This window comes from Pyxicephalus adspersus, chromosome 8, assembly GCF_032062135.1.
Source record: "Pyxicephalus adspersus chromosome 8, UCB_Pads_2.0, whole genome shotgun sequence".
Classification (NCBI taxonomy): domain Eukaryota; kingdom Metazoa; phylum Chordata; class Amphibia; order Anura; family Pyxicephalidae; genus Pyxicephalus; species Pyxicephalus adspersus.
In genome coordinates this window covers 70,725,926-70,738,117 of record NC_092865.1, presented here as the reverse complement: position 1 = coordinate 70,738,117, position 12,192 = coordinate 70,725,926, and the positions used below count along the sequence as shown (strand labels likewise).

The 12,192-nt window shown below is 39.5% G+C and overlaps 1 protein-coding gene across 2 annotated transcripts; it reads left to right on the top strand.

The window, feature by feature from the left end:
* Nucleotides 1-437: 437 nt before the first annotated feature.
* DNAL4 (dynein axonemal light chain 4) lies at nt 438-11,814 on the top strand. 2 transcript variants are annotated; one of them, XM_072421103.1, is made up of 5 exons: nt 438-576; nt 2,017-2,199; nt 7,099-7,205; nt 8,703-8,786; nt 10,279-11,814. In XM_072421103.1, exons 3-5 carry the CDS (start codon nt 7,134-7,136, stop codon nt 10,441-10,443), a joined length of 321 nt encoding a protein of 106 aa, XP_072277204.1. In that variant the 5' UTR covers nt 438-576; nt 2,017-2,199; nt 7,099-7,133; the 3' UTR covers nt 10,444-11,814. The 2 variants fall into 2 exon arrangements, with proteins under 2 accessions (XP_072277204.1, XP_072277203.1); XM_072421102.1 differs by lacking the exon at nt 2,017-2,199.
* The last annotated feature ends 378 nt before the right edge of the window (nt 11,815-12,192 follow it).

The following is a 12,192-nucleotide window of genomic DNA, read 5'->3' as shown; positions in this document are numbered from 1 at the left end:
CTGTACATTAAATAGGGGTTACAAATGACAGACGAATACAGAGAGTGACACATGAGGAGGGGAGGACCCTGCTCCGAAGAGCTTACAATCTAGGAGGTGGGAAAGTATCACACAATACGAGGGGAGATAAATATATCAATCCTGTTTTTTAATAATATTAATAATAATTTCCCCAAAATACTAATTTTCTTTCAAACATGATTACATGATTGAAGTTTATTCAGCTTTATTACATAAATCTTGTACTAGTGAGACATGAAGTAACTTTCTGTATGTTTGACTAGAAGTTTGTTTAATGAGATGCTATGGAAACAAACAGGCATTACTTAAGACAGCTACCGCAGTGTCGTCGCCGTGGAAACCAGCGTGCGAATCCTCCGAACGTCATCAGGAAGGCCCTCTTATGACACCAATCACATACTCTGTGTGAGGAGGGAGGGGCGTGGCGTACAGCTCGGTGGCTCCGCTTCCGGATTTGCTTGCGGTTGCCAGGGGAGGCCTGGGCCGCGGCATAGCAACGAGAGCGGGGAGACGCTGTGTGGAGTGAGAGATCGATGCGGTGTGCACGGGGCTCCGGTAAATGACTTTGGGGTCGGCTTTGTAGCAGTGGGAAATGTTATACACAAAGAGAAAGTACACAGTGCCAATGAATAGAGCTACAGAGAACAAAACAAAGTGAGGAGACAGGAGAAGAGGTGGCAGCAGGGTAACTAGAATATTAGACGAATAGGCGAGGGGACAGACGTGTGAGGTCACGTGAGGTCAGCCTTTATTGGGGTCACAACATGAAGACATGTGATTTATGACATGTCCCTATTGTTGTGTTATTAAGTAGTAAGATCTGATATCAGGACTGAAAGTGTCCTAAAAGCTGCCCCTGTAAGATAGTCAATCCTTAGCTCTCCTCCATCTCTGATGCGAAGTGTCAGATTCTGGGTCCCCCCCTATAGCACTTAGTGGTTCCTCCCGCTGACCCCATATTACTGCAGGACATAGTAATGGTGGGAGAAACCACTGGGGCAGCGGGGGCCAGGCACTAAACACCCCCCAAATGATGGCTTCTGGAGAAAAAGTAGCGTTCACAACTGGGATTCTGCAAGAGCAAACACAGTCAGTCCTAAAGCGTACCTAAACTCTGGAACTTCGCTTTACATAAAAGAGTAGACAACCCTTTAATGTAAGGTAAAGGTTCTGTTGTTTTTTTTAAGTGCAACAACCTTTTCATTTAAAAAAAAAAAAAGGGTGCAGCACCGTCCCCTAGTCTGAGTATCTTGGGCATGCGCAGAAGGAGCCTTTTCATCAAAACACAAAAATTTGCAGATCTCGCGTATGTGCAGTGAGATCCGCAAGTTTGTTTTCCAACCTACGTCACCCGATCTCGCGCCTGGGTCAGGTGACGTAGGAAGAAGAACCCGGAAGAAGATGGTGCCGCTCGCAGATGGATTCCGGGACGACGTGCGACACAATGAAAGATATCTCCGGACCATTCGACTGCGCTGCGGGATTAAAGGTAAGTGGATATTTTTTGTTTTAGGCACTTTTGAGTTCAGTTCCTCATTAAGTTATGTATACAAGTCAGATAATTCTCACTGAGACTATTGGCATTATGTTGTGATGATCTGACATGTGCACAGCAGTCACGCGGACTTTCTGGTGGATTGATGAACAACTGATGGGGAATAGCCACATCCACTCTGATGGGAGAGAGCACAGTGGGGCGCAGTGTTCAATTGTAGCCAGGTGGCAGCCCTTGGGTCGTGGCCCAACTCTTCAGTATCTACCCAAAAACAGCCGTATAGTTACTGAAAAGTGCCGGGCGGTACACCCAGCTAAAAAGTGCTGGGGAGAACACTGGGGCGCTGCTCACTCTCCATAGAACAGAATGGGTGCTCTGTGTACAGTGCTTGCCAGTTCATCTGTCATTTAGTTTTTAGTTTGCATGATCAAGCAGGTCATTATTGAGAAAGGTGAAGGTCCCTTATACAATAATGTATTTTATATGCCTGATCATTCCAGGTCTCTGGCAAAAAGCTAAGCTGTGCATGCGCAGTATCCATTTTAGTTTCAAGGAAATCCTGGCATTTCCAGCTTCCCTTGTGTGTGTCGGGATGACGTATGATTATGTCAATCAAGACAGGCGAAGATAATCTGTAAGCAAAAAAAGTAAGAAGTCAGAACTTGGCTCTGGATCGTGGACAGGTGAGTTGGCTGGGTTTTGTTCCTCCTTGATTGCTTCATTAGCCAAGTGGTGACAGGTTCTCTTAAAGCATTAACTATTTTCTTCTGTCCCGGCCATTCAATACTGATACACTCATACAATTATATCATTGTATAGGGGCAATTAATGCATATGGGGCAGCATGGTGGCTCAGTGGTTAGAACTCCGGCCTTTGCAGCAGTTTCCAGGTTTGAATCTCGGCCAGGACTCTTATCTGCATGGAGTTTGCAGGTTCTCCCGGTGTTTTTTGGGGTTTTCTCCCACATTCCAAAACACGCAGTTAGGTTAATTGGTTTCCCCTCAAAACTACCCTTAGATTGTAATAATGACATATGACTATGGTAGGGACATTAGATTGTGAGCTCCTTTGAGGGACAGCTAGTCACATGACTATGGACTTTGTACAGCGCTGCATAATATGTTGGCGCTATATAAATAGTGTAGTAATAATATTAATAATATGAACTGTAAGGTTATTCATTATGTTGAATAGTTCTGAGCCATACACATTATAATTGGATTGTAAAAGGTCTTTAATATTAACCAGAACTTTATTTTAGTTTTTCTTTTGGTTTACTGATGACCTGGACATTCACATATACACAGATTGTATAGATTTGTCCATATGTGTGAATGGCCAACTTTATTAAAGATCAGTCTGCCTGAGCTTCACCCCTTCTTAGGTGACCAGTGTATCTGTGTCTGGATTTCATTGTGAATTTGGCTTGCACAATATTTCCTGCAGTTTAAATTCCATCTCCAGCTCTGCCAGATACCCCCCACCCATACCAGCACCCCCAGACCGGTTATGTCAACTAATCCATCACGACAAATGATATATTTAAGCTTACCAGTCTTTAGCCTGTACAAAAAGCAGCAACAACATCTAAATACATTTTTGCAAGTAGATTTAGCAGCTGTTTTAGTCAAGTACAGGAAAATGGCTGCTTTTCTTGCCAGAAATCATCAGTCCTGATAACCTAAGCTAAATACACCCACTAAATAATTGTACCCATGGACTTGTCTCGGAGGACAATCTAGTATACGTACAGCGGGCCTCCAATGGCGTTCATCAATCTGTCCTGGTGGAAAATGAATAACCAAGGAGGGATGGCCAGTGTAATTTCCTTTTGAGGAGGACACAGCAGGGTGCTACTTGTCTAACCTTCCACCTCCCCTCTTTATAAAACAAACAGTGCTGTGGATGGGTTTTTATGTCCCTGAAAACAGAAATCTCACATGTATCTAATGTTTGTACAGGGCTTTACTGTAAGCTGAACTAAAACCTCAAACAGTTTAATGAATCTGCTCAGTCGTCTTCTGTGATCTACAAAACCTCCTCCCATCTATGTGCTGGAAATAGAGAGAGTGACAAGTCTTATCAGTCCAATTAAGGAATGTATCTTAGGCTGAGTACATACGTCACATAATCCTCACCCCAGAGGTAGAATTATCTTAGGGTGAGAACAGGTTGTTGTACAGTGGTCCCCCATTGTCGTTTATCAATCTGCCATGGAATATTAATGAATGATTATCGGGAACAACCACCATGTGCGTCAATGGAAGAAAGCACACTGGGGTGCCATTCGTCTTCCTCTCTTCATTGAACAGAATGAGTGCTGTGTGTACAGTGCTCGTTCATTCATCTGTCACCAACATTGTTTCCAGCAACAAAAATCCTACTTGTATATGTAGTTCTCCTCCTTAGATTGACCAATGCCATCCTTGGATGTGTGGTAATGGTAGGATCATCAGGTGAGAACCTGAGAAAATAAATGCAACCTCCCTATCTAATCATTGATAAGCTGCAACATTTTGTATTTTTAGTGTGGGGTTCACACTTTAAATATGCAACAGGGCTTTTTCATTTTCAATGAACACTGGAGACCCACTTTAAGGCTAATACACACACATCTTTTGTATGATCAGCAGGCAATCACTGCACAATCTATAGCTGTATTGTAAGTCCTGTGAACATTTCTTTAATACACAATCCTAGTTACAGGTTGTTATCAGTACCTAGAATGCATTCAGAATGAATATTGACAATTGCCTCTATCAGTGCAAACAAATATCTGTTGGTATCAATGTGTTTATATATTGCCTCTGGGATGCCTAAAGTGAACCTGGCAGAAAAATATTGTGGCCCTTACTGTTTTCTTAGAATGCTAGTTACCCGTTAGGCTGCATACACATGTGCAATAATTGTCATTGGAAAGGATTTTTCACGATCCTTTGCAATGACAAAAGACTGCACGATACATACATCCTGCTCTATGGAGAGGAGAGAACGACAGAGCAACTTCACTTTCATTACTATGGTCCGTCGTTTGTGGATCCGCCCTATGCTCTTCCGATATCAGCCCTGAACTGATTATCGGACGAGAATCATCTGACGTGTGTACGTAGACTTAGTTGCAACTAATCAATTTTTAAAGGATCGGTTCTCTAGGGCAGTAATTTTCAACCACTGTGCCGTGACACACTAGTGTGCCGTGTGAGATCTTCAGGTGTACCGTGGGAAATTATCCAATTACCATTGTCCAGTGTCTGTGCTGTAGTGACTGGCAGAGTAATGTAATACTCTTCCATGTCAGTGGGTGGCAGTAGGTAGCTTAATTGCGTTGTTTATTCTTAGAGACAAGAGAATTAGCTACAGAGTGTCATTTTGTAACATTTGTGATTTGTGGTGTGCCGCAGGATTTTTTCATGTAAAAAATGTGCCATGGCTCAAGAAAGGTTGAGGAAAAGAATTTCCTTCTGTATAGAATTATATAATTGACATTGGGATCAGCTAGCAAAATTTCAAACTGAAATATAGGCACCCGTTGATTCATAAACCATTTAAGGCTTAGTGGTATTTGTAAGTATGTACATACTTATTGTCCTGTGATAACCCTATTGGTGGTTCTGAGGAATGCCTTTAGGTACCTATTACTCCAATTCAGACCTCAGTGTCAGTACAGTGCCGGGCAGAATGCCAAAGGAAGAAGCTCACCCTTGACTTCCCTGCAGCTATGTCACTTACAAATCATGTAGAGACAGAAAAAAAGGCCCCCTAGAAGAGGTCTAAGTGGAGCAGCATGTACATAGAAATTCATAGAATTTATTATTATTACACAGTATTTATATAGCGCCGACATTATACGCAGCACTGTACAAAGTCCATAGTCATGTGACTAGCTGTCCCTTAAGGGGCTCACAATCTAATGGCCCTACCATAGTCATATGTCATTATTACAGTCTAAGGTCAATTTTGGGGGAAGCCAATTAATCTAACTGCATGTTTTTGGGATTGTGGGAGAAAATCGGAGTACCCGGAGGAAACCCACACATACACAGGGAGAACCTGCAAACTCCATGCAGATAGTGTCCTGCCCGAGATTCGAACCTGGGAGCCAGCGCTGCAAAGGCCAGAGTACTAACCACTGAGCCACTGAGTTGTTAATAAAATTACTATTCTGGTTTAGTAAGAAACTAGCATATTTTTTTCTGTCAGTTAAAATAAAACTGTTTTTAGTTCTAGCCATGACATCAATTCGTCTAGACAGAATTTTTAGGAATTCCCTTCTGCACAAATGAACTATAATGGCTTTTCAGTAACTGCAAGAAAAAATCAATAAGGATCTTTAGAATTCACTGAAATCTTTGCAAAATATACACAGTGGCTGGCCTGAAGGGGGATAGTAAAAAATTAGATGGGGCTATGTTATTGCCTTTCTAAAAATAAAATAAAAAAAAATTGGAAGCTGACTTATTGTTATGCTGACCCAGTATTCTCTCCAGATTATTTTTAGGCTGGGTGGGAAGAAGATGTAGGTGGGTGTCGGCCCCTGTATTGTGACCCAACTTTACAAAAACCACCCAAAAACAGTGTCCAGTGGTGCACCCATTTGCTTCAACAGGGAAAAAATTCCTTCCTGATTCCATGAGGCAATCGGATGTTCCCTGGATCAACAGTCGGAGCTCCTCCATTCCTTTTATTAGTTTAGTTGTCCTTCTCTGCACTCTCTCCAATTCCACAATGTCCCAGAACTAAAATGCATTCTGTAGAAATCATGGGTAGAGAAACCTAAGGCTTTTAGGAATGACTTCCAATACTAACAAGATCTGAAGGAAATTCAGCCAGTGGGTGTAGACTGATTTTTTTCTAAAATGTGAATCTATCTGGGAAGACAATCAGAAGGGCACAATCTCTTACACGTGTACAGTGCTGTTGGTCTTCCGATCAAACATTTACCAAACAGTAATGATCAGCCTGTCAATCAAAATTGGTAGCAACTCTGCTTGTGTGTACTAGATCATGGCCATCCAAGTACTGTGTTTAAATTACTATAATAATAATAGGGACCACAATAGAGCAGTCATTTACCATACATACCTACCTTTATCACCGTAATTACTTTGTAGGCAAAACTTAGCTATTGCCATCATGGTACCTTGGAGAGTTTTTGGTAGTATCATAAGCAAAACCAGGTCAAAGTCCTATAAAATCTCAAATATTTTTTTCCATTATATTTAGACACAATCCAATCTCCAGTTTCCCTGGTGATACACAGAAGAGCTCTCTTTAATGTATAGCGTGCTTTGTTTGCAAGTAAAAATAAATTTAAACCGCACAATGGTGGCCATAAAGTTCATACATTGAGCAGCAAGCATCTGAAACCTTTGATTCTCTTTGTTCTCTCTTTGTGTGCTTAGGACTTGCAGAAATGTTTGATATGAAGTTCAGTGCACCTTTTATATATAAATGTGGGTGAAAGAACCTAAGAAATGGTGTTTAGCTTACAATATGTTGAACATTTTGTGCCCAGTTGCTTTCAGTTCTGCTCCTTCAGTGTCCTCTGTATATTATAAGTTCTGTTTTGTACACCTTAAAGGTATACAGTGAGTGCCGCAACAAAGAAAAACGGGAATGGCAGATCCTGGAGAGGGCAAGAAAGATGAGGCAGACTACAAGAGGATGCACAGCTTTCCTTTAATACGGGTAATACAAATATTCAGTAATCATTTGTGTATAAGTTCATTTTTGTGTATAAGTAAACAATTTTGGGTGCCAGATGATATCCTCCCCTTTACCTACTTCATTTAAGGAATTTCTGGTATATTCTTTTCATGTACACAATGGGCCTGATTCATTTAGACTCCCCAAGCCTGAAGAATATAGACTATCATTGGGGAACCTGGGTGGTCCAGCAAATCAGGAATAGATTTCTTAATATAATTAGCTAATATTTGGCAATCCTAGACCAGATACATTCCAGGTTTGCTGGATCACCCAGGTTCTCCATGATAATCTTCTCCAGGCTTTGAGATATTTATTACATCAGGCTCTATGTATTAATTTTGGAAACAAACATCAGAGCCAGCTGCTGGGGTTAGAAAGGACACTGGACTGTCTGGGTGGGCACTTTAGTTAAACTGTACAATAGATTTAAAAACACAGTTTAACTGTAATCTGTTAAAAATTAGGGCATTCTTGATTAATATTTGATCGGTATATTGATCGAGATTGTCATCCTTTGTTCAACTGCTTTTTGGCTGGACGTTCTTTCTGACAACCACCATCCAATGGGAGCACACTTCCGCCTCTATCGGTTGTTATTGTAAAGGTCAGTGAGCTTTCCTGTTGGCTGTTGGTGGTAAGGGAGATCTCCTGGATTATTGTCAGCTTTGCTGATTGATCTTTGCACTGTGGTAGCCAAGATATGATGAGTATCAAGGGCATATTATTCAGTTAAAACCCAGAGAATTCTGTAGGGACAAATGCAACTTTGAGTGTAAAAAGCCTGAAAGAAATATATTTACAGCTTAATTCCAGACAATTTTTTTCCCCAGCCAATGAGGAACAGTATCTGCATTGTACCTTAACAAAACGCTCCGAGTTCCCCTCAAACAATAAAAGCAAAATAAAATAAAATAATAGTAATAAAAATAAAGCCTTTTATGACTGGCAGTGTAAATGCAGGCACTCTGTGATACCTGCTCCTTAAAAGGTTTAAATGACTGACGGCTACATAAAGTATTTTGTATAACCAACACTTTTATTTCAGTTTTGGATTAAGTAGCAGAGTTAAAATTTCTGCCAGTTGTTTTCAATTGAACAGATTTCCCCTTGTTTGCTATCCCAGGGATACAATAGGAAGTAGAACCGTTGTCACCTAACAAGTAACCCTCCCTTCTTTTTCTGGTGACAACTATGCAATCCCGTTATTTTCTGGCTTAATGACAGTGTAGGACAATTAAAAAGGGAAAATTTCAAAATAAAGTTTTTTTTCGCTGTGCAGTTTGGTCCAACTGTGAAATCTGATGATTTTCTTGCACACACAATAAAAAAATAAGATGGTTGTCAGGTGCCTTCAGTTCTTGGTTTTTTTTTATGTTTAGTTTGCGAAAATTGATTTTTTTGGATGAACTTTATTATGTAATCTAGGGGGCTCTATAGCTAAAATCTGTTCTAATATAAATTATTGCCTTTCTGCAGCACACGGACATGCCAGAGGAAATGCGTGTAGAAACCATGGAGCTTTGTGTTACAGCCTGTGAAAAGTTTGCAAGTAATAACGAGGTAAAGCATATATTTCCCATAGAGATACTTATCAATACTTTAAAGCAGAACTAAAGTAAAAAAAAAAAAAGCTTACAAAACCTTAATCGGGCAGATGCCTTGATGGCGCTGGACCTTCCCTTGTTACGGTCATGTGTCTTTCTAGAATTTTTCTTTGTCTGCCATCTTAGCAAGGAGACTGAAAGTAAAGAGCAATGTCATAGTCTGCAGTAAAGGGGGAAAAATAGCCGATCTCACTGCGTATGCGTGAGATCGACATGTCTTTCGCCTTAGCGGGAAAAATGCCCCTTCTGTGCATGCACAAAAGAAGCACCCAGAGCCTCCTGGGATGTATGACGTAGGGATCAATCAAGACTGAATGGGTGCGCAGGTGCTTTTTTTTTTTTTTTTTTTTTTTTTTAAAAAGGGGCTGCCCCCAAAAAAAAAAAGAGAGATTAAAAAAAAATACAATTAATACTTTACATATAAGGGCTTTCTACCCTTTTATGTAAAGTAAAAATGTTGAGTTTAAGTCCGCGTTAAGCTTTATTATAAATAGAGTTACTACCCATTTTATACTGCATCCCTATGTTCTTTGCATTCACACATAGCATTGGAGTTTTCTGTTGTTACCTACTAATATGAGAAAAACATGAAGACATGTAGGTTATTAGCATTTCAACACATTTTTAACAAATTGCCTATTTCTGGAATATGAACTATTGCAGGATGCACCAGATAAGCATTACTGGATAGTTTCCACTAACAGAAATAAGCTGGCACAATATATTTTAGTTGATGCAGACTTCACCAAATATTTCCTTTTCAGTAGCTTAAATCCGTTGGTTTGAAAACTTTCAATGTACTGTGTGCTTAGAAAACATTTCAAGTGCCTGTGTCAAGATGCAGAAAGGACTGTTGTCATTCTTGATAGAAGTTCCTCATCATCATTCACAACATGTGCCAAGCCAAGTTTGGAATTTGCCTAAAATCAGAAAAGACGTCTAAAGAGTTATTGTTTGTAAGGCATTTATAAGGGCACTCACCTCAAATTATCTAGACTGGCGTCTCAGAATAGGCTTAATGACAGAACAATGACAATGATAACATTTTTTTTTTTTTTGGACTTGTATGGATCAACACTGTATGTCAGCAGGGGATATGTGTGGCTTGTAATGTAAAATTGTCTACTGAAATTGATGTGAAGGTTATAAAATGAGATGAAAGAACCTGAGAAATGGTGTGTGTTTGTGTATATCTATATTGTGTTGTGTTTTACTGATTCTTCTCGCAATGAAAGTTTATAGTTCAGGCAACTCTTTGCAAGTATGTTCCTCGTTTGGCTAATATTTTATCCCAGAATATAGTCATCAGGAAGATTGATTGTTGCTGAAAAAAAAAGTAATCAAATTTTGTAAATTTAAGCTATATAATATGAAGATGTATTAACACTGTACTTTTGGATGATGTAAAATGTAAAAATGTTTTTTTAACATTCTGAATTTGTCTTCAGAGTGCAGCAAAGATGATAAAAGAGACTATGGACAAGAAGTTTGGCTCTTCGTGGCATGTGGTGATTGGAGAGGGTTTTGGTTTTGAGATCACACATGAAGTCAAGAACCTTCTGTACATGTTCTTTGGGGGAAGTCTGGCAATTTGTGTATGGAAGTGTTCATGAGGGATCCGACACAAGAAACGATATCTCCACTTCTTACCTTCTACTCAGGATGTGCTGCTACAAAGCCTCGCTCAGGAAAGAGTCTCTGGCTGGGCTCTCTATCATTTGGGGTGTCAGGAAGTTTCTCCTTTACTCACTGGGAACCAGAGGGATTTGCAATAGATTTGCAAACACCTCTGACATGAAATTCAGAAGAAGGTGATTGGCTTGCCTCTTGCAATACGTGTGTAAGTATAGTCTTCTGAGCCTCGAAATAGTCAGTTACACCAAATGGAGAAAATGATCTGCTGACAGTTTGCTTTTTCTGTGCTCTGACCATTAGAGGCTTTTGTAACCAGTAATAATGTATGCACAGGGTTTTACTGTCCTGCTGGCACCGCAGCTCTGGTTTCCCAAATACATTTTGTGTTCACGATCATTTGGCACCTTTTTTTCTCACTCTGTTTAAAAAAAAAAATACTTCATAATTGGTTTCCTTGTCAATTTGCCTTCCTGCTATTTTCCATATCACACATTACTGCTGTGTATGAATCATTCTTACCCTCTCCCCTCAACAAGTGGACTCACAAACTCTCAACAGAAAAATGTTTTTGTTTCAGTTCAGTATAATAATGTTTGTTTCCTGTACTCCCACATAGTTTTATGTAATTAAAAAGGACCTGGTATAAAAGCAAACACCGGCTTCTAGCATGCTAAGAATCAAAATCTATATGTCGTATTCTCAGAATTAGTTGGCGTGACACTATATGCAGTTTGGATTCATTGGTGGAGGTTGAATTATTTGTAGTGGTTGACCTTTGGGGGGGGTCTCTCTTCTCTTGGTGGAGCTGGGAATTGTGGAACTTGTTTTAATATTGTATAGATTAGCTAACAATTCTCTGAGTACAATATTTAGAGTTATTTCAAAATGTGTTTTTTTTTGCATTTTCCTGAATTGAATATATACATCTATATATATATATATATATAAAGTTGTGCTTTGTTTCTTCTGGACTTTTTCTGTGCTTGTTCATATGTGAACTTTTTCTATTTTGCTATTGCTTTTGTTTCTCATTTCTCACTCCCATAAATGCTCTGGCTGCATATCATTCCATCTAGCTTCTATTTTGTCCATTTGGCGTTGATGTGCATCATAGACTCTCCACAAGCCATAAATAATAGATCAGGAGATTTAGGATACCACAGAGAAGCCTGCCAGCTACTAGTCCTTAATTCCTCTTGTTCAGTGGCAGAAACGTGAAGCCATGTTTCTTGGAAGGATTTTATACTCTGCAGGAACTTCAAGTATGCTGTTTTTTATGTTAAATCTGGTTGTACAATGGTTGATGCTCTACTTGTCATTAATAAACTTTCTTGGATTTTTTTTAAAAACATGATTGTGTGTATATGTTTTTATGGAGTTTTGTGCCAAAAGAATTGCAAAGAAACTTTTTAAATACATGCTAAATATATTTCATGTCAGTAGCTTAATTTTGGAAAGCTAAGATAGTCAATACACATCTTATCAAAAATGCATTCATTATGGGAAAGGTCTTATTTGAAAATTCTTTCTAAGCACATGTAAGGATGTAGATTTAATTTGTTGAAAATTAACTCTGTTGCCCATTTTAAGTAATTTGAATAGACCTAGATGAACACCCATCCCAACCACCTGAGAGCTGAAGTAAAAGCACTAAATGCTTGTGGTGAGCTCACTGCTTGCCAAAATATTTAGGTTTGACCAATAGGCAGGGGTATGGTAATACATCA

Excerpts from the sequence above, each read along its gene's own strand:
- DNAL4 (XM_072421102.1), top strand. The coding sequence starts at position 7,134 with ATGGCAGATCCTGGAGAGGGCAAGAAAGATGAGGCAGACTACAAGAGG. Across the intron at positions 7,206-8,702 it reads ACAGCTTTCCTTTAATACGG|CACACGGACATGCCAGAGGA; the intron begins GTAATACAAATA and ends GCCTTTCTGCAG. Across the intron at positions 8,787-10,278 it reads AGTTTGCAAGTAATAACGAG|AGTGCAGCAAAGATGATAAA; the intron begins GTAAAGCATATA and ends ATTTGTCTTCAG.